The sequence below is a fragment of the Alosa pseudoharengus genome, unplaced genomic scaffold (genome assembly GCF_046254945.1).
Source record: "Alosa pseudoharengus isolate Yale_2024_CS ecotype anadromous, Long Island Sound unplaced genomic scaffold, YU_APseudo_1.1 YU_APseudo_1.1_scf_24, whole genome shotgun sequence".
NCBI classification, from domain to species: domain Eukaryota; kingdom Metazoa; phylum Chordata; class Actinopteri; order Clupeiformes; family Clupeidae; genus Alosa; species Alosa pseudoharengus.
In genome coordinates this window covers 19,157,832-19,179,454 of record NW_027468689.1, presented here as the reverse complement: position 1 = coordinate 19,179,454, position 21,623 = coordinate 19,157,832, and the positions used below count along the sequence as shown (strand labels likewise).

The 21,623-nt window shown below is 39.8% G+C and overlaps 1 protein-coding gene across 2 annotated transcripts; it reads right to left on the bottom strand.

The window, feature by feature from the left end:
• Positions 1 to 6,224: 6,224 nt before the first annotated feature.
• Positions 6,225 to 13,870, bottom strand: LOC143142474 (uncharacterized). 2 transcript variants are annotated; one of them, XM_076303383.1, is made up of 5 exons: positions 13,486 to 13,870; positions 12,680 to 12,928; positions 12,293 to 12,547; positions 11,810 to 11,959; positions 6,225 to 8,632 (listed from the first exon to the last, which is right to left on the bottom strand). In XM_076303383.1, the coding sequence occupies exons 1-5, from the start codon at positions 13,547 to 13,549 to the stop codon at positions 8,361 to 8,363; spliced, it is 990 nt and encodes a 329-aa protein (XP_076159498.1). In that variant the 5' UTR covers positions 13,550 to 13,870; the 3' UTR covers positions 6,225 to 8,360. The 2 variants fall into 2 exon arrangements, with proteins under 2 accessions (XP_076159498.1, XP_076159497.1); XM_076303382.1 differs by having other exon boundaries at positions 11,810 to 11,962; positions 13,486 to 13,864.
• Positions 13,871 to 21,623: the final 7,753 nt, after the last annotated feature.

The following is a 21,623-nucleotide window of genomic DNA, read 5'->3' as shown; positions in this document are numbered from 1 at the left end:
CAACTTTGAGAGACATTAGCATGAGTGTAAACAGAGTCAAACAGTGTCTCGTGAATGCAGATTCACAAGTCAACAACAGTATGCTAATGTATTCAGTTTCTCAATTGGAGACAGTCACACCTACAGTATGGGTCTTCTAACATAGCAGGGCTATTTATCTCCAAACAGAGACTACACATTTGCATCTATTGGCATAAGGCCAATATAAAGAAAATAAATAAACTTTGGTTAAGTTTAGATGTTTAAAAGAAAAATAATCCACAGACTCACGTGGGTAGGGTACCCCTGCATGTCTTTTAAAGAGATTTTGCATTAGAAGTGAGGGACAGTAAAACAAAACAGTAGGCATTTAAAAAAATGACCATTTGAGCAATAAAACCAGTAAACTTAGATGGTATTTCAAGTCAATACCATCTATCTCCCCCTTTTTATAGTTTCTTAACTATAACAGATTGTGATCCCAATATGAATGAAGAAAAGAAAATACACCACTAAAAAAAACAAAAAACAAATAAAAAGTCATTTCAAACATAAAGAAACTCAAGTTGTGGGTATGAATCCATTCAATTGAACATTTGCCCACATCAAACAAGGCGTAAACATGTAGCAAACATTTCCCATTGGCATACAAGCAAAAATAAAAATATGTCTTAACATGTTAACCCCAAAAGATGTCCCTCAAATGAAAGAAAGAAAATGGTTGAAATCAACAATGGTTTCCCATTATCACTCCTCTTAGGTTCATATCTCCCCAGTGAAGTTCCTTTTGTGTCCATGGGGGAGAAGCTGGGGGGTTGGTTATAGAATACAGTGCTGCTAGAACAAAGGCAGTGAGATAAGATAGCAAAAGGTGTGAAAACTTTTGACCCAAGAAAACAAAGAAGGACTTGAAACAAAAAATGGAAACAAACACATATAAAGAAATAAACAAATTTCACACACACAGGGCCGGCCCACACGCGCATTCATTCATACTGGACACACAGACACACACAGCTCCATGGAGCTGGAGGACAACTTTAAACGGGCTGCAGGAAGAATTTCCTGCTTAAAAGAACAAAAGAAGTTTAGTCAAGCCTTTTCAGTTAGCTCATATTAGCTCACAAAGACAGACGCCCCTAGCGGCAGCTAGTTAGCTCAGGCGTACTTAAAAGAGGCCTAATGCTCTCTTGAGCTTAGGCCTATGCTGTTTGAGCTTATGTTTTCACACTTGAAAAAGATTACGACATGAATCCTGGATTCATCATCTGAGTGTAGATGTAGCCTAAAACAAAACACCACATCTACTCAAAAACAAAACAAGACTAGTGTTAGCTTAACACTTTGGATTCTAGCCGCTCATACGCTCTTGGTGATAAAAACAAAAACAGCAGCAGCGCCAAGTTCTGTCTAATATTCTGTTTTGGTAATGAAGGAATAAAATGTTCTGTAAACAAAAAGGGGCATAAACTACGTAGCTTTTTGGGTCCTGGCCAACGTACCCGTTACCCACGAAAAATAGATTGCACACGAACCACCGTGTTTAATACTGAGCTGCCTAGCACACTCGCTAATCTATTTACTCTTTATATCCAATAAAGAGGCACCATTGGACTTCAATCTAACACATATATCGACGCTTTAAAAAATATGGATTAATTCGTCTTGTGCGACGTTTTGCCAAAATCGGGGAAGCACAAATTTATGTCCACTATTAAATTACGGTTTTGCCAAAATATTGCCAAAATCGGGGAAGCACAATTTTGTGTCCACTATTAAGTTACGGTTTTGCCAAAATGTCTACTCACTCAGAATGCCTTTTCCGATATCTTAACGCCCATTCCAAACTGTGGTTAGTAGGAACCGCCCGGATTTACAGATCCACCTTCGTTCATCACCAAAGAAGAAATGCAGATAAAAAGCGTCCTTAACTTGGGAGCTGTCACCAGAGCGATGAGAAAAAGAAAAAAGGAAAAAAAAACTGCGGCATCTTAGAATCAGCGACAAAAGTATATTATCTCTGCGGTTGGAACCTCCATGAAAGTAATTGTAGGTGAATAATTACTTAATATTGATCTTAGACTGGCGAACTTCAAGAAAAACTCAGGAATCAGGTTTATTATGTTACAAGCTGAGAGAGAGTACAAAAAAAGGTCTATGGTCTATGTAGGCCTAGCCCAGGCCTGAGGCCTAGGTTGGCCTGTAGCCAACTTATCCTCTCTTCCGCTACATCCTTAGTCCAAGTCTAGAAAATCTGATCTGACAAACATTGCAGTTTAGTTACTTTTAAATGTTTTAAACAAAGAACAAAAATGGCGCCAAGAACAATCCCACTATTGGTTCTCCAGTTGGCATCAGACACACCTACTCACACCCACTTCACACCTATATGAATAGCATGAGGAGAGATATCTTATATATCAGAAATATCACTTATAGAATGTTCCAAACATTCTCACAATCACATCATTACAATCCTTGTAATGAGACTATCAAAATGATACCAGACATGAATACATTTACATTTCATGATACATGGATACATTGATACATTATATCAAGGTAGCATCCTTTGTCTTGTGTAAGTGATAGGCCTTAAACCAGCACATTAGCATTCCATTGGGGGAGGGGATGGGGTCTTTGTTTAAAACCATGAAGGGTTACATGGCTAACTAAAAGTAGTCTTGAAGTTAAATTATTATCCATACATTTTATTGCTATCATGTATGATCGCTGAAGTTTGTTTCTTTTTAATGTCGCAATTGGTTAACTATTCAACTGCGCTTGTGGTTCAGCTGTGGGCACGCAATTAACTTTGCAGGGGGGGCGGGGAAACAACTACAGATATGATAGTAATATGTAATAACACATCCAACACAGATCAAGATCACCTCAAACAGAAAGATCACCTCATTTTTCTTGAGCTGTAGTATTGTTTACCTCAGATCTCCATGGCGACCATTGAGCACTGTTAACCACTTTATCCAACAAAAACAGATGTGCGGTGGCACCCCTAAATCATAATGTACTGGAAAAATATTTAGCATGTATTGTTTAAGCAATATAGCACGAGTGAGAGTGGGGTTGGTCATGGATATTCCCACGGGTGTTGTTCGGCCATAGCCACGAGGCCAGCTCATACATTTCCTGTGGAACGTCAGCTGTGTTGTGTTGTTTTGACCACAGGTACAGCAGTAATCAGAGAAATAAGTGATCGAGAAGATGACGAAATCATTTAAATTTAAATTTCAGCATTGTGAACGGACAACAGTTGAACAGTGCTGTTTCCCTAGTTGTCATTGGCTAAATTCAATTCGACCACAAGTTCTCATACTTTCCCCTCTGATGACCGATTGGTATCAACAAATTCAGCTACGACTGCTTGATTTCAGTTTGAAATGCCCTCCTACTTGACAAATTGGTGCTTTAAAGGTAAGTATGTGGAAGCTTTTTGAGGAAGGAAGCGGCAAGTTGATGATGTTATCAGTGTCAGCTGATTTTTATAACCTTACTTCTAGGCTATTTAGAGTTTCCACAGTAACCCACGCCTATTTGCCAAAGTGTCAATCACAAGTTTAAGCACATTTTCTTGAAGAGGGTATTTTGTTTTACATTGACCTTTCTTTGCATGTTGAATGAAAAGTTAAGATATCTATTGAATAACTTGTGTCAAACAATGTTAACAAATCAAACACTTTTAGAGTATTCAAAGTAGTCACATTATGTCTGACTGACACCTTTATACATTGGTCAAAACCGTTTTACCTCCTCACTCTCCAGTCCAGCTGGTCTGAGTCCAGGATTTCCAGGGTGAAAAGAGAGAGAGAGAGAGAGAGAGAGAGAGAGAGAGAGAGAGAGAGAGAGAGAGAGAGAGAAGGGGTAGGCAAAGAAGGAATAGGCAAAGAAGGAATCGCAGAAACATTGTATAAATAAATTGACTTTTCTGTTGCTGGTTCCTTTAGTTTAATTTAAAGATTTTAATTTGTAACTTTAATATATATTGACTGCAGACTTCAGACTGTTAATGAACACTGCACGAGTATCACCTACTAATATGAGGATTCATATGAGGATCATACACATTGTAAATACACACTGCATATTTAAATGCAAGTGGCATTTGAACTTGAAGTTTTTGTTCCCATTTGAAAGGGGTAACAAATTGTAGACTTTTATTCCAAGTTTGTGGGCCTCAACCTCATGAAGGTAGGCTATACTTGTTTCCTCACAGAGTTGTAAGACATTTAAGTGAAATATTTTTTGAAAGATTTAGTTAGCACTCTTTAAACAAATGTGTTAGAAAAAACACCAACTGTGTTGTCCCTATCTGGACACAGAGATGTGTGAAAAACAACTTAAGTTGTGTTATTTTCAACACATCCGTTTTAAGTGTTAGGGTGAGTTGACTGCTGTGATGACACCAGCTCAGTCAGAGTCAGTCTATCTGTAAAAGGCATGCACTTACTTAGCATACTTGCCTTGCAAAGGGATGAGCAGATGCATGCCTTCTCCCCATTTTTTTTCAACACAGGAAAAGACACGACTGAAGCAAAGCACAACAGAGCTGACAATGTGTGACACACAAAACAACACCTTAAACCACATCCCTTTGGCAGATAAGTCACCATGTGTGCGTGCGTGTGTGTGCGTGTGTATACTGTATGTGTGTATGTGCATGCCTGTGCATGCATATGTGTGTCCATGTGTGAGAGACAGAGAAAAACAGCAAAGAGAGATATAGAGATATTGAGTTAGAGGGAAAAAGAGGGGGGTGGGGGTTGCAGACAGCCATACAGTACATCACTTCCTTTAAGCATACAATTAGGTGAGAAACGTTGCTACTCTTCTTGTGTCTTCTTAGATTCCTTTTACAGCACTATAAAGGACTAAAATGGACACTGTGGTAACAGTGTTGGCGTTGAGCGTAATGGAAATGTTAATTCTACTCTATTTGTCACACCATGTGGAAATAATGAAGCATTACATTCCCCACATTAGTGTTTTTTTTTTATTAGGACACAGACACGTTTAGAACTGAAGGAGCATTCACATGCAGCAAGGCTTGTAATTTTGTACTTTCGACAGCTGACCACATCAAACGTGTTTGACTTCAGGCCTAGTATTTGGTTTGAGCAAGGTCAGTTGCCTGTGTGGTAACACAGTGTGCAAAAAGCTTTCAGTAGTCATGTGAAAGTACTGGGTGTTGAGACAGGACCTGCAGTACATCAATGCCCACTGTAATGTATGTCTATACAGTTTGTTCTTACTTTTTACAATTAGCTTAGCTTAACCTTAGATAACCTTAAACCATGGTAATAGAGATCATGTACATTGATCTGCTTATCGAAGTGAGCTTGTCAGGCTCAGTGTCTTACATTTTTTGATATGCTTTTGCATAAATACTATTTTATTATTGATTGCACTGAATAAAGCTGAATAAGTTCACCTTAATCCTTGTAACATGTTTAGGTCACGTTTTCAATGTCTGCGAAAAGAAAAATTATGCTTGGCTCATTTTCTGTGAAGTGTGAAGAACATAAAAGATAACTGATTTTCATTGACTGCACCCCCCCCACACACACACACACACATACTGTAACTATTACATATGTGGTGTTTGGATGTGTGTGTGTGTGTGTGTGTGTGTGTGTGTGTGTGTGTCTGTGTGTGTGTGTGTGTCTGTGTGTCTGTGTACCTGTGTGTGTGTGTCTGAGTGTAGGTGTCTGTGTGCGGGAATGTTGTCTTTCTGCACCTGCTATTCCCACACTAAGTTACAAAATGTTTATATTTCAAGCACTCGCACCTGTTCTGAATAACTTCTAAGAAATAAGCATAATGATCAAAAATCTTATTTCTAATTTTTATCCCACCCATACCTTATTTATAATTAAATTCTGAATTCATTCTGAAAATCAGTCATATGATCAGAAATGTGATCTCACAGATATAAATGGCAAATATGAACGATAAATGATGTCTATATCATTGGTATTTGAGCTATAGTAAACACCTTATTTTACATAAATTGTTATGGCTGTATTGATTTAAAAGCCTAATAATGTGGTGGGTCCACCAGACCCGGGAACATTGGCTGAGTAACAAAAATATGAACACCTTACAAGGGTTAACCACAATGATGGAAAATTTTGTGACTCCAAGTTTTGTAATGTTAAAATATTAGGAAAATATTATGGCAGGTGTTGTTAATAAGATTGTTAATTCAAGTCATCAATAACAAATGAGAGTTTTTATAATTGATGCATGATATTTATTTTTCAAATATTTATAAACATATTCACACTCTTCCTATTCACACATTTCCAATAAAAAAATACTGTTGTGGGTGGGGTACACAAAGTAAACATTTTGAGCATGTGTCAGCACTGGCAGAGACACCATTCTGTCTATTAAAACAACACCATGGAGTTTTTCAACCTTCATAATATATTTCCAAGACCCTTGTGATGGTACATCGACTTACAATAGGTTGAATGACACGTCTGTCATAGCCTGACGGGGTCTGTATCGCTTTTACTGGCATTACGGAACTTCGGGTGAGGGGGGGGGGGGGGGGTAATTTGTTTGATGTGATTTCCTGTATTCTGGTGCATTTTGGGGATGGCCAGTACTTTCATTCAATCAGATTCATAGCCTACATCCTGATGTGTTGATATTGAGGCAATGACTCCATGCAATGGCTTGGGCTTCAGGGCCCCCTGGGCCTGGGCCCGGTAGGCCCATGCAGTAATCCATCCCTGCAAGTTTGGTAGGGGCTACATTCTTGCAAGTAAATGATTAGATGGACAAAATCATCGTTTAGGCTAACTAGCCTAATGACTGCAGGCTGATAGTCATGTTTGTTTATTTATTTTTCTGGTGAAAGTGTCTTGCCTCAGGCTATAATGCAACTTTGCAGATTCATCTATGGTGGTAGCTTGATATTATAATATTGACGATATATGGCTATTACCTACCACACAAACATTGAATTGAATAGCATATCCATTCTGTAAAACAGTAGCCAATAGGCTACTATAATGACGCTGGCTTGTAAACGTGAGCTATGCAATCTTTTGGCGTTTGAGAAAAATAAAACCCATGAAATTATATTCATATGACATGCTGAAATATATGCCACTGTACCTGGGATGAAGACATTTCACACGCAACGCAGGCAGTCTGCCCAAGACGTGAGAACTCCTTCTGCAGAGTTCGGGGGTATCGGCTTGTCAGAAAATGCACGTGTATCTCCTGGTGTAACCATGACAGATTTTACGACAGTAGTAGAAGACAATACTGTTTCCCAACTGTAGGGGGACCCCGAGAGCAAAACTTACATGGTGTTGCTTTAAAAGGTTGGGTATGATCAAAATGAGTTTTAAGCCATTATTTCAAGGTTGATAAACTATAATGACTTACTTTGAATACAGTAATATCCTGTATATTAGCCGCATCAAAGATTCTACAGCGCTCCGCTCTAGAATCTTTGAGTCACATTGTGTATAAACTGCAGGACCAGAGGTGTAAAAGTCTGGCTTCAGAAAGTCAGAGTCCTATCACATATTTGCTCCAACCATTCACTAAACCAGCTGATTCAAACTGGTACAACTCCTCAGCCAGGTAGATCACCTAACTAGCTAAATCACCTGTACAGGTAGAACTAATATAGGACTTTTACTTTCTGAAGCTGGACTTTACAACTCTGTGCAGGACAGGGTTTAAATGCAAATAATAATAATAATAATAATAATAATAATAATAATAATAAATCCTGTATTAACTGCACCATTGTATTAACCGCAGTGCCCAATGCGCCCCTTTTTTGGGAAAGCAAGCTAGCATCATGTCATTGATTCTAATGGGAGAGACGGCTAGCAGTCACAGTCTGCTTTCCCCGAAAAGGGCGTGGGACGTGTAACGATTTCAAAGTTCCCAGATGTACCGCTGTAACATAAAGCTCAATGGATCAGAATCAGATTGGGTTTTAATCATCAGTCAAGAAGAATGAAGAAAAGAAATGCATTCCCAGGTGTAGCCCGGCCTTGTGTATTAACCTCAAGCTGAAGAAATTTGGCAAAGTCAATGTATAAACCTTGGTTAGTAGTCAGGAAATTACAGTATTATCTTCAATAATGTACTGATCCAATGCACAATATTTTGGTTGTTATGTAACAGCAATGGCAATGTCAGCAATATCATGCACCACCGAGATGCCATCCTACCTATTATAAGTCTGTGCACTGCACCATCAAAAACAGTAAGTAATGCCTTAATCATAATGTGCTTTAAGGTAGACATGTTCTCCAGCAATATTCAAATATGCGCAAAGTGCCATTACACAACCTGAGTTTTGGTGAAATGAGAGACGAATAAGAAGAGTCTTAGTAATCTGGTTGTCGAGGCCCCTTCCTCCTGGGCTGTGGTAATGGCGGTACTGCCTCGTCGTCATCCTCCATGGGGGGCGGCGGGGCCCGAGGCCTGGGCTGTCTCACCGCTTGAGGGGCTGCTGGGCTGGGCTCCCCCGTTGGACCCTGGAGGTAACCCTCCTCGTCAGGAGTTGGGGGCACTGGTTGACCCCGGGCAGTCTGCTTTGGTCGTGGACGTGAATTGGTGCCGATGTACTGGAGGTTGGCCAGCCGCAGCTCCTCCTCATCTGGAGAGATTAGAGAAAAATGTGCAGTTGAAACATACTGAATTTGAATTTCCCCTTGGGGATCAATAAAGTATCTATCTATCTATCTATCTATCTATCTACTGAATGTGGTTATCTGTAATGAGCAGTGAGACTTAAAGAGAAAAGGAGCATGCATTGTGAACTCTGGACAGCCAAGGTGATTTGGTCACACTTTTTACTTGGATGGTCTTCTATAGACTATCTACAGATGTGGTGATTATTAAACATCTGTTATACACTGAGCATCTGTTGACATTCTGTTAACAGCCATTTATGGTTAAGGTTAGGGTTATGGGTTTGGTTTGGTTAAGGTGGTATTCAGTCAGTAGTTAAAAAAAACAATTCTTAAAAAATAATTGAATTTCAACTGTAATGCCTCTGTAGTCTACAAATAATAATCTTTATTTATCATATATTATAAATATATTTATATAATTCTAAAGTGCTTTACAGTTTTTTGCCAATTGCTTACACGCTTTTTGCAGAATTTGGCTCATTGTTTCCTTGCACTCTACACACAACCCACATAAGACATAGCACTTGGAGATAAACAACTCACATCTATGTCAAAGTGAAACTTTGCAGTCGACACGTAACAATCCTTTCTCAGAATTTAATTCTTGCAGCACAATGATACACACATGCATCATTTTTTGGTTGGTGGTCATATACTTGTCATTACCACACTGTGCGTTTCCCAAAACCATAGTTGCTAACCTGTTAGCAACTTGGTTGGCAATGGGAAATTGCATTGCAACCAACAAAGTTGCTAACTTAGTTAGCAACTATGGTTTTGGGAAACGCACCCCTGAAGGCCAACAGTAAGTAACATGGGGAATAGACACAATGGAATACAAAGTAATAGTACAGACAGGGACCAGATCCTAACAGTAGGAAGCCTATTTTTGCTAGTTCCAAACCTCTCCAAAAAATGTGAGTACAGCTTTTTCAGTTGATAGTAGCTAAATATCCAATCAGCAAAATACATCAATAACAAGGCCATTAACCCATTATCGACGCAAACAGGACTGTTTCAGGTGTTCACATGGAGAGTGTCTTTTGTTGCTTTGAGTATTGTTTGTGATCAGTTGAGACCTCTTGAGGTATTTCGAGCAAATGCACTAGTAATTGTGATATGAAACCTTGCTTTTGAACTGCTACAATCACAACCTGGCATCAGCAAATACAGGCCATGATTTCTGGCAAAGCAACGCCAAAATATGTCATTGTGACCTTGGGGGTTTTTCCGGAAAGCGTTGTTGAACAGTTACCAAAGTTGTTGCTACACGGATAAATGGTAAATGATTCAGGAACATATTGGATATTCTCAGCAGCATAATGCCTGCTGAAGTAGCCTACATTTTTGGGAAATGCAATCCAGAGAAGGTTTCAGATGGAACTAGAAACTCTGTTTCAGGAAGTTCAAAATGATCGCACACATTTGCCTTATTGAATAATTAACATGTATGTGTGTGTGGACTAGGCTGTCAGATAACTCTGAATACTAACAGCAACAGGATACATGTCAGGGCAAAGCACTAGCAGTACTAGGTTAGACCAAGGTACCAACAGCATCAGACTACTTTTCAAAGTAACGGACCAACCTTAAGTATTGGTATTTACACCTTAGTGTCAATTTTCAATGTACTGGATAGATACATGTGAAAAATGGGCCTTTCAGCTCACATCCACACAGTATGGTGTATTTACACTTAAGCGCCAATTTTCAATGTACTGGATAAAGTAGATACACCTTTGCCTTTGCCATTGCATTAGTCCACACATTCCTGCATGGTACACAAAGTTACATTCTGCAATATACCAGGTGTTCCAGACACACAGTGGCAATAACAGAGATGTGTGCCATCAAAATGAGTCTGAACAAAAAAAACTATACAGTTTCTTTAAAGGCACCATTAACAATTTTTGACCTTAACACAATGTTTCCAAAATCATACACACATTACCTCATAACATGACGATCGGCACTTCTGCCATTGTGTGAGCCTCCCACTATACCCCCCCCCCCCCCAAATAAAAAAGAGCTGCTATGCTACAGACATTTGGAGATATTTTTCTACAGACTGCTGTCAGTGCATTCCCTCTATATTATATCGGAGTTATGTTCATACTTTGTTGCAAAAGACGCATATTTAGTTTGTTTATTATTGTGTTTCTCATCTGTAGGGGGACCAGACAGTAAATCTTGTTTGGTGCTGCTTTAACCATCAGACCAGGATACAAACAGCACATAGTTAACTGTCAGAGCATAGAGCACGGTATAAAGAGCACCAAGCCTAACAGTCAGAGCAAGCAGCAAGTTAACTATCAGCTGCAATGAAGTAGTAAGACCGGGTTAAAACTGTCAGAGCAAAGTGCTGACAGCACAGAGTTCATTGGTAGGGAAATTCTTCTCAAATGAATTGATTGTGGCTACTGACTGAATTGTCTGGAGGCTATAGCACATTGCAGTACTTTTGCATTTGTTAACATGGACAGCAAAATCAGCTATATGGAAGATGAGAGAAAAACTCAGTACAGAGTAAATTTGGTGGACATGAGTTTTGTTGATTGCACAACAAAATGGGGTGTTCATATTGAATGCTCACAGATCAAACAGGGGCGCATTTTCTAAAACCATAGTTGCCAACTAAGTTAGCAACTTTGTTGGTTGCAATGCAATGCAATGCAACAGGTTAGCAACAATGGTTTTAGGAAACGCACCCAGATTCAGTATGTGTTGATGGAGTTCATGGCTGTTGAGTGGAGGTTGAGGTCTAAGATGAAATGCGTTTGTGTTTGGATTTCTAATTTCTTGTCAGATCCTTGAAATTACCTGTTGTCATATAATTATTTTTAATACTACATGGTTTATCATTCTCATGGATATACAAGAAGAAAAAAACATTTGGAATTACATAAAATGTCTGTGATGAGAGCAACCTAACAGACGTTTCCTCCCTGGTGAACAGACAGATCAGGACACTGTGTGTGATGTGGGTAAAGAGGCTGTACCCTCACAATGCTCATGTACAACAGGATGTGAATAGACAATGACAGAGAGGGGGGAAGGAGAGAAATAAAGAGAGAGAGAGAGAGAGAGAGAGAGAGAGAGAGAGAGAGAGAGAGAGAGAGAGAGAGAGAGAGATAGTTTACCTCGTAGCCTCCTTTTTCTTCTGCGATGGTTCTTACAGCAGATGGCGATCAGAGACACGATCAGGACCAGCAGTAGAAATCCACCACCAGCAATGATTCCAATCATCACCCATTTGTTATAGCCAAACAGCAGGTCTTTATTTGAAGGATCTCCTAGGCCGGACAGAAAGAGAGAGAGAGAGAGAGAGAGAGAGAGAGAGAGAGTGAGAACACTGTACGATGTAGAACATCTCTACAATAATCTACGCTGTGCCATTATATTTGCCACAAACATATGATTGCTGTGCTATATCTAGATCTTGAATACCTTAATAGATACTGTAACAATACAAGAAATGACCCCCACACACACACAGACACACACACACACACTTTCTCTTTTCTTTTTAATTGGCATTGTCTTAAGTTAGATGATGTGTGCATATCAATACCAAGATTTTAAATGTGTTAACTGTACGTTGATTATTTGTTACAGATATTTACCAGAGACGTCACAAGACAAGGTTTCTTCTTTACTGTTTCGGGTGTCTGGGTCAAGACCATTACTTAGTTTACATTTGTAGCGATCCCTTGCTCGATGGTTCTGAGGATTTAGAGGGTTAGACTTCTCATTCATCTCAGCATTGTTCTGGAACCATGTCAATGTGATGCCCTCAGGAATGCTCTTAGGACCACACTGGAGGATGGGCAAACCTGATGGGGAACATTCCCACACCAACTTTGGGTCTGGAGTCTTGGCTAGAACAGATGAATTCACACATTATTTGGGTTCTGTCAATATAAACATGGCAAGATTGGATATTTCATGAGAAGTTGGACGACTTTCTAAACAAAGCCACTGTTGGGCCATTTTGGTTTTGTTGTACTTACAGAACACACAGAGTCTTGCAGAGAGTGATGTAATGTATCTCCCATCTTTATTATGATGTGTAGCTGTGTATGTACAAGCCATTGACTTGGAAATATTTTTCAGAGTAAGGGAGCCGTCAATCTTTCCCTTCCTCCGTTTATAAATGACCTTATCAACACATTTCCAGACCAGCTCATCTCCATCTTGTTGAGGTGAATTCAATGTCAAGGTATAGGAATCTCCTACATATTTGTTCACACATTTAGGTTCTGTGAAGGACAAATCATGAGATCAGTGACTGAAAATACAGAAGGATTTCATTTGATGAAGCACATTGAATTATTTACTCTTTTGACCAATTCATGAAAAGGGAAATGTACCAGCGCATTCTTATGAATTCAGCAAATTCACTGACAAGTTTATTCACTAACTAATATATGGACACAAAATTTAAACTGATCAATCAAAATTGTATAGATCATTACCAAGACCATGTTTAAGCAGTCAACTGTTATGATGATGTGGTTTTGTGTTGGTTTCTGGCATTATATATAAACATTTTCTGTGGTACCTTAGATGACAGTACTATATCTGGACACAGATTAAGTTAGTACTGGTTTACAAATGACAGGAACATAATTAGGCTTGATGTGTCAATGTTTAATGGAATTTAATTAGACTGTCAAGAGGGATATTCAAATTACTTTGCATACAGTAATCTATTAAAACACATTAACAAAGAAATTAATCAAACCACTCATAGCCTAAATTAGTGAATCCGTAAAGCGAAAATATTTCATACAGACCTAAACAAATCATTACTCACCTTGGGATGCATTTAAATTAAGAACATAAAGACACAAAAACCCCAAAGCAATTTGGAAGTTCATCTTCTCACGTCCCTTAGAAGCGCAAATGTCAGGGTAGCTGAGAGAGACGGTTTCCTGTGTGTGAGTGTGTAAGTGTATGTGTGTGTGTGTGTGTGTGGGTGGGTGTATGCATGCTGGTGTATGGGTGAGTGTGCATGTGTGAGTGCCTTTGAGTGGTAATGGTTCAAATAAAGAGGAAATGAATCTGTCAGTATGATCAGCGATAATCAAAACACAAAAAATGCTCCTTCCCTTCTGGTCATCTTCAGGCTCTCGGTCTGCGATCTGTCCTTAAACTCCAAAACAACAAACACCTTCATCTCCCACCCATGCAACCTACTTTTTCCAAATCGATAAGATGCAGACATCTTGATTTTGACATTTTGGCCCAAGTCCACTACAGATGGCTTCTGAAAATGTTCAGCTAAATTTTGTGTGTGATGGTGGTTACTTAAAAATGACCATGTTTAAAGCTTGGCATGCTTAAGAATTGAATAGAACGACAGCAAAATCATTTTCTCTTGCATACTGTATTTCACAGAAAAGATGAGAAGTTGTCATGAGGTGATACTAAAATGCCTTATGGATGGACATAAAGTAAGTGAGTTTTATGTTTCATTATAGGCAGAAGCAATCTGGAGTGTGTATGAGTTGCCGCCACCAATTTGAGTTACTACTGACACCTAGTGACACTATGACAAGTGAGAAACAACTGAAATAAATCTGTTATTATCTCAAATTATATTGAAACTTCACACACAGTATACGTTAAATGTGGAAGTGAAAGTATGGGCCTACCTTAGTCCTAAATTTCCATATATCAAACCATCAGCCATTTGCCAGTTCCTGGGGCTTAGCAGATAGGTGAACCTGGCTTCTTATGTCCAGGCCATAGACTCACTTCCCAGGACAAAAACAGCAGATTTGTATACCTCACAACTTCATTGGATTGCTTTAGCCTATTTGTTTCTCTAAAATGAATAATTAAATTGTATAGTCTCCTTTGCTCCTCTTTTTAGAGGATTTGTCCTCCTCCTGACCTCTGTAGCTAATCTCTTATTTCCATATGGATAGAAGGGAGATCTGGACACTGTGGGATCCAGATCAGTTGTTTGTCTTTTCTCTTCTCATACTACAAACCTAAACTTTATTTATGAGGTGAGCTCTGTATTGAGAAATATTTATAGATGTGCACATGAAATATATGTCCATACAGTGTGTTCGTGAAACATATACATTCAGCTACATAACTAGAACTGCACTCTTTCTTTTACGTTAAACTATTTATCAATTCTGTGAAGATGTAGGCCTATCAGAAACATGCATACACGACATGCAGTAGGGTAGCAACACAACATACTCTTTATTATTTTTGGGTCGATCAAGAAACATTTGGTCAGCCACCTACTTTTCCTTAACCCTTTACTTAATATTTTATTTCTCTGTTTTTTATCAGCTCATATTTGCAAAGCACTTTGAATCACCTGTAAATTAATTATATATGAGCAAATGTGTCTTTCAAGTATGCCCACTAGGGGGGGATATAATATCTTTTAATGTCGAGCCTTGATAAGAAATTCTATTGTCAGAATTATGAGGACTCACTTAGGTTTCTTCAGATCATGTGGGATTTTACATCATGCAACCATCAGTCTATAGCAGAGAGATTAATTGTACCTCTTTTTTTGCATTTCTAAATTAAGCCCCTCATTAATCCTGAAAAAAACAAAATTAAGACTGAAATTAAATAAAAACCAAAACAAAGACTAAAACTAAATGAACTAACTAAACCGAAACCAGATCATTCTGCAAAACTAAAACTAAAACTAACACTACTTTTGCCCTTGTAAAACAAACTAAAACTAAACTGAAATCAGAAACTATAATACTTCAAAACTATAATAACTCTCCATCTCTGGGGTCCGGATGTTGCAGTGGTCCTCAGGAGCAGCTTGTTCCAGTTGCTGAGGATCCGTGCTGGTGTAATAGAAGAGTGACTAAGCACGCCAAGATTAACAGCAAGTGTGTGTGTGTGTGTCTGAGTGTGTGTGTGTGTGTGTGTGTGTGTGTGTGTGTGTGTGTGTGTGTGTGTGTGTGTGAATGTGCATGTGTATGTGTATGCATACATGCTTATAATGTAAGTGTGAGGAAGATCCAGTTATTTTTGTATTCCCTCCCCCTATGAGAGATTTGTTTAAGCATGTCACATGTTAGACAAAAGTGATGTGAAACCTTTCTAATGCACTATTACTCTATATTATTCCACTATTGCATTCAGAGAGATATGTAGCAAAGCAGTGCCAAAACATTTAATCTCTCCTTGGGGGACATTTCCTGTGTGATTGCACAACCAGAGAAGAGAAATGGCTCACCATGTTTCCTCTTTTTATGGCCACAGTTCTTGCAGCTTACAATCACGAGTAACAGAGTCCAAACCAGTAATAGAAATCCAACACCAGCCAGGACCACCAGCATCACCTGTTTCTCAATGCAGATCAGCTTGCCATCTGAAGGACCAAGGACAAGACAAGAAGGGCTTAGCCTCCAGGGTTGTAGGTAATGTGCGTGCACGGAGCGCGCCGAAAAAATGTCATCACTCCTTAAAAGGGCTATAATGAATTGGTATTACATAACAGGGACACCATGCCATTCGTTTTCAGTTTCACAATATTGCTGATTATATTGCTGATTATAACAGTCTGCGGGGAGTGATATTTTAGGCCTAGCTTGCCAGTGGCGCCCACAGAAAATGTTAACAGGGGTGGCCAGTTGAGGCCATTGCAAATCCTCGGGTGGCACACCAAAAGGCGACTGGATATGTCATTATCCCCTCCTAGCCAAACTTGGACCTCGGTCATAAAAGATCTGTCATAGGCCTTTAACAACATTACCGGGAGCAACAGTCCCTTACGAAAAATAACTAGCTGAAAGTCATACTAGGCATATATGATTTCTATCGTATAGTAGGCCTTAAATATAATAATATAATACAAAATACTAAACGATTTCGTATAGTAGGCCTATAATATAATAATATAATACAAAATACTAAACGATTTCTATAGTTACCCCCTGCAACACCTGACTGCAATAGAGCAACAGCTTAGCTACAGCAATGGAAAACAGCTAAATGTAACCGGGTCATGTTTAGAGTTTATTCTTTTTTTATGTCATTGGCAAGTTTAATAGTGCATGTCTCCTTTAAATGCCAGAAAACTAAAGTATAAGTATAAGTAAGTATATATACTCTTTTGGTCTTGGTCTTGGTCTTGGTCTCTGCATTTATCCCAATCTGTGAATTAGTGAACACACACAGCACACAGTGAACACACAGTGAGGTAAAGCACACACTAATCCCGGTGTTATACGGTAACTGGCTTTCATGTTAACTGGCTGGACTGTTCACTTTGCCTCTGGAGTTAACTTAACCGCCCCCTTCTTTTGCAGATGTGTTCAGCTGATGATTTAGCCTCCGATACCTGGCCGCAGATTCGTCTGTTTAACTGAAGTTCAAATAGACATGTTTGTGATGCTCCACTTTGTTGTTTAATAAACCTTTACAACACGATGTGTCGGCGTTGGAAGTGTCAGGTTGTCTGTAGTAGGCTAGGCTACATGCGCTGGACCATGAATATGCCACCAAATAAATAAAACGAAATAAACTCCACGTGGGTCTCGAACCACTACTAAATTAAACTGTTTGCATGATAACATGACACCATCCTGCTTGCGCCACTAACCAGTTGACACTTCCCAGTGAAATTGGTGGTATGTACTAGGCCTACTAGTAAATGAGGTCAACTAGTATGTTATTGTGTTTAGCAGGTTAACACAGCGGATTATGGTGACTGGCTACTGTGTTATCTTGCAATGTTGCCCAAAGTAGCTATCATGGTTCAGTTTACAAACGTTTCACTGATTGCTGCCAGGCCGCCTCTACGTGAAGTGTCTTATTATGAACGCCAGCAAATAAATAAAATAAATCAAAAAGGTTTGAACTCGAATGACAAAACTAGAACTATAATCTGCATATTAACCTGATGCATATCACAACGAACGTGAAACACGCATTGAAACGCACAATGTGCAGAAGTCTGTGTCTTCATTTTACACAAAATTTTACATATCACAAAAGAGATGTAATATGAAATATCACAAGATACACGTAGGTCTAGGCTATTTACGTTCGTGTTTTGACATGTTAACATAGGTTTGAGGTGTATTGGATTTATATATATTTTAATAATTTATTTCTCACCAAGTTATAAGATATGTGGCACAACAGGTTGATGCGTTGATAAGGCTCTTTTTAGTCTAGCCTACGGGTTCAATCCTCGCCATTCACAGTTTTTTAAATGTATACATTTTTAGACAAGCAATGCTTCCTCAATTTAGGCTGAAGATAGACTAGGTGGCCACGGGCAGCCTGACCAACAGTCAGTGAAACGTAAAAACCATTAAGCCTAGGCTATACTTTGAAGGTCTAAATGGCTTGGGCAATGCAGCAAGATAACACAGTAGCCAGTTACCACAGTTACCAGTTATCCACTGTGTTAATCTGCTACAAACACAAAACATACTAGGTGACCTATTTTACTTGTAGGCCTAGTAAATAAGTATGGCCAATTTCTCTAGGTTGTATCAGCTTGGTTAGTGGCGCAAGCAGGTAAATGTCAGGTTATCATGCAAGCATTTTAATTTAATAGTGGTTCGAGACCCACGTGGAGTTTATTATGTTTTATTTATTTGGTGGCATATTCATGGTCCAGGGCATGTAGCCTAGCCTACTACAGACAACCTGACACTTCCAACGCCGACACATCGTGTTGTAAAGCTTTATTAGCCTAAACAACAAAGTGGAGCATCACAAACATGTCTATTTGAACTTCAGTTAAACAGACGAATCTGCGGCCAGGTATCGGAGGCTAAATCATCAACTGAACACACCTGCAAGAGAAAGGGGCGGTTACGTTAAGAGGCAAAGTGAACAGTCCAGCCAGTTAACATGAAAGCCAGTTACCGTATAACACCGGCACAGTGAGCTGCCTGCAACAACAGCGGCGGAGCAGTGAGGGGTTAGATGCCTTGCTCAAGGGCACTTCAGCCGTGTACTGGTCGGGGCAACCCTCCGGTTATAAGTCCGAAGCGCTAACCAGTAGGCCACGGCTGCCCCAAGTGACGTCAAGATGTTTCCAAATGGGTTTTTGTAGTGATTTCTGGGTAGATTCAGAGGAGCGGGAATGTTGTAAATGAGACAAGGCTGCTGGCACGAATGAAAGAGAATAATCGTCGCCAATAGCATGTTTAAGTTGCATAATTGTTAAAATAACACCATAATACACGTTTAGTAGTATGTAATTTAGTACATTTTGAGAAATGAGTTTGCTAAAGGAGGCCTGTTGATTTAGATGATATGTGAATTAGCCTCGCAGTCCTGAAATGTGTGCTTGTAGATTTGTCCTTGGTCAATGCAATGCTGTTTCGTTCGTTATGAAAGTAAAGGTTGAATGACATTTAAGGTGTGCTAGGAAATTAAGATGTTTTATTAAGGTGACTAAAAAGCCACATTGTTTTATCTAGTTTTGAGACTTCGTCGTGAGAACACCCGCCAATGCAGTAACGTGACGTTGAGTATCGTTTGTGTCGTTCGAATGTGTTGCTTTCATGTTCAATGATATTTTGATGGAAGGTATGAGCTTGATGTAGGGTGTATTCATGATTTTGTGTATTTCCCTCTTAGTATCACCGCTACCGTTTTATGCCACGGAGATTTACACTGTATCACCATGTTGAGCTGTTAGTTTTTATTCTGCTAAATCTGTAAGCTACTACTTTTGGCCCCGCCATCTTGGATGGATTTTTGTAAGGCTTAAAGGAGAATTCCGGTGTGATTTTGACTTAAAGTGTTTTGAAACATGATACCGAGTGTGAACGTATGTCTCATAGCCCATCTCGGCTTGTCCCCTGCACTCCGAAATCTGGCGCTAGTTAGCCGATGCTACCAACAAGGCGGTCAATGGTGGTGCCTCGGCATCGGCATAGCCATGCAAATAAATCACTGGTTTACACCATTTACGAGGCTCAATGTATCTCCACACTTCATTGGTAGACTTCTGAGGGCCCTGACATTTAAAACGAGACATTGAGAACTTTGAAAAAGCACTGGTAGTTTACTTACAAGACGATTTATACAGACAGTATCTTCTCGAAGTTTAGCGTTTGCAGCGAGCGACGAGTAAGAATGAACAGGTATGATAAGGGATCAGATTCCAAAAATAATTCCGTGGAAAAGTGAGAATGTGTCCTGTGTAGGAGATATGTGATGGCATCGTCCACGCCCACTTTCTCCTGGTATGCAAACTGTAGTGGGTCTAGTGCATGGCGTACCTGGGGTCTGAGTATGCACAAGACCAGTCGCTCCATTGTCTTCATCACGTGTTGTTAGAGCGACTTTTTAGAGCAAGATTTGCACTTGCATTGAACCAACTCAAGGATGGCCTTTGGGGCTGGGAGGACCTCTGTGGTCACTGGTTTGAGCATGCCATCCGAAAGTTTGAAGTATCCTTTTTGTAGAGGATCCAGCTGTGGATTCTGCAGAGCAATGGCTGCCTGTGCCCATACCCCTGTGTCCTTTTTGCAGAAGCACTCTTTCTTAACCAGTAGATTTGTATGGGATCGTGTGAATCAGGGGCGCCTGCAGGAATTAATGCTATGGTACGCACACCCATCACCCCCCCGGAAAAAAAAGGTCCGTGCATTGGTCAGTCAGCAAAAAAGTAACCTACATAGCATAACAACATCCACATGCAATAATACAACAACAACGTCCAATGACCTATTCATTTGGACAACTTGATACAGCCCTATACAGGCTAAAGTTACCTTTAGTTTTGTTCTAGCGTAACGTGACGTCTGGCTTTAGTGCAGTCTAACGTTACTCCTAGCTTTGCTGTCTCCATCCTTTCTGTTTTCGTTGTTTAAACTTGTGATATCCATGATGAGTATTGAGTTAGTGAATTAGCTCAACAATGTGTGCTGATAACCATATATAGATAGCCGAGTAAAAGAAAACAACAAGTAGCCTATTGCGTGCCTGCGTGCGTATTCTCTCTCCTGCTCAAACAAAATGTGTGCATGTTAATTTTGATAACGTGTTCACTAACTTTACGTAATAGAAAATGGTAAATAGCCTGATGGCATGCAGCTAATGGGATACTGTGCATAGTTGGGAAGGTATGGCCATACCTGTCAACACACCCGTTTTTCCCGGGTTTCTCCCGTATTTCAAGGTCATCTCCCAGCACCCTCCTGTTTTGTTATTTCTCCCGGAAAACTCCCGTAATTTGCATGGCCATCAAACTTCATTTTAAAATCATTGATCCATTCAGGTTGCCAGATTGTGTATGAAATACACCCTACACATACACGATCACTTAGTTTCAATTTCAACCGTTTTGTCATAGTCTAAAACCTGGCAACCCAAAACCCAAATAAGGAAGCGGCTGCCGACTGCGCAGCCTGAGTCTCGTCGTAAGAAAGCGGGCTAGTTGAATGTCCTCCAGAACTAGCTGTTGTGAAATTGTTGGGAATTTAATTGATTAACACATCACATAAACTGTTATTGAGTGTTGTTGATACACTGAACTGAACAAATCTGACAGCAAGCAGCTTTGGAGTTTTGGAAGTAGGCTGCAGGCAGGCAGATGGTGGATACATAACTGGCATGCGTAAGGTAAGGTAAAAGCAACGACCGAAATGCAGTGTTGAAACACGTGTATGAAACGTATTAAATATGCAAACACAGATCCGGTATAAACTCTGACCCCCCCCCCCCTCCCCCCGAAAAAAATCTCCCGTTTTTGGAAAGCTAAATGTTCACATGAGGTATGGTAGGCCAGTTTGGTGTGAATACACACACACACAAGGGAAATTTTCTCTCGCTGTTGAGTAGCCTGATGGTACGCACAGTGCGTACGGACGTACACCTGCAGGCGCGCCTGGTGTGAATGGCAATGAAGAACCAGATGTTGAGGGGTCGGGCTCAGCGGTTTCTGTGCTTCTTCTTTTCTGTCCACGCTTTTTGGCAGTGTAGTGT

Coding starts and splice junctions, on each gene's coding strand:
- LOC143142474 (XM_076303382.1), bottom strand. CDS start 13,549: ATGAACTTCCAAATTGCTTTGGGGTTTTTGTGTCTTTATGTTCTTAAT. Junction 11,963..12,292: donor CTTGTCTTGTGACGTCTCTG/GTAAATATCTGT, acceptor TGTCCGGCCTAG/GAGATCCTTCAAATAAAGAC. Junction 8,633..11,809: donor AAGAAAAAGGAGGCTACGAG/GTAAACTATCTC, acceptor TAATCTCTCCAG/ATGAGGAGGAGCTGCGGCTG.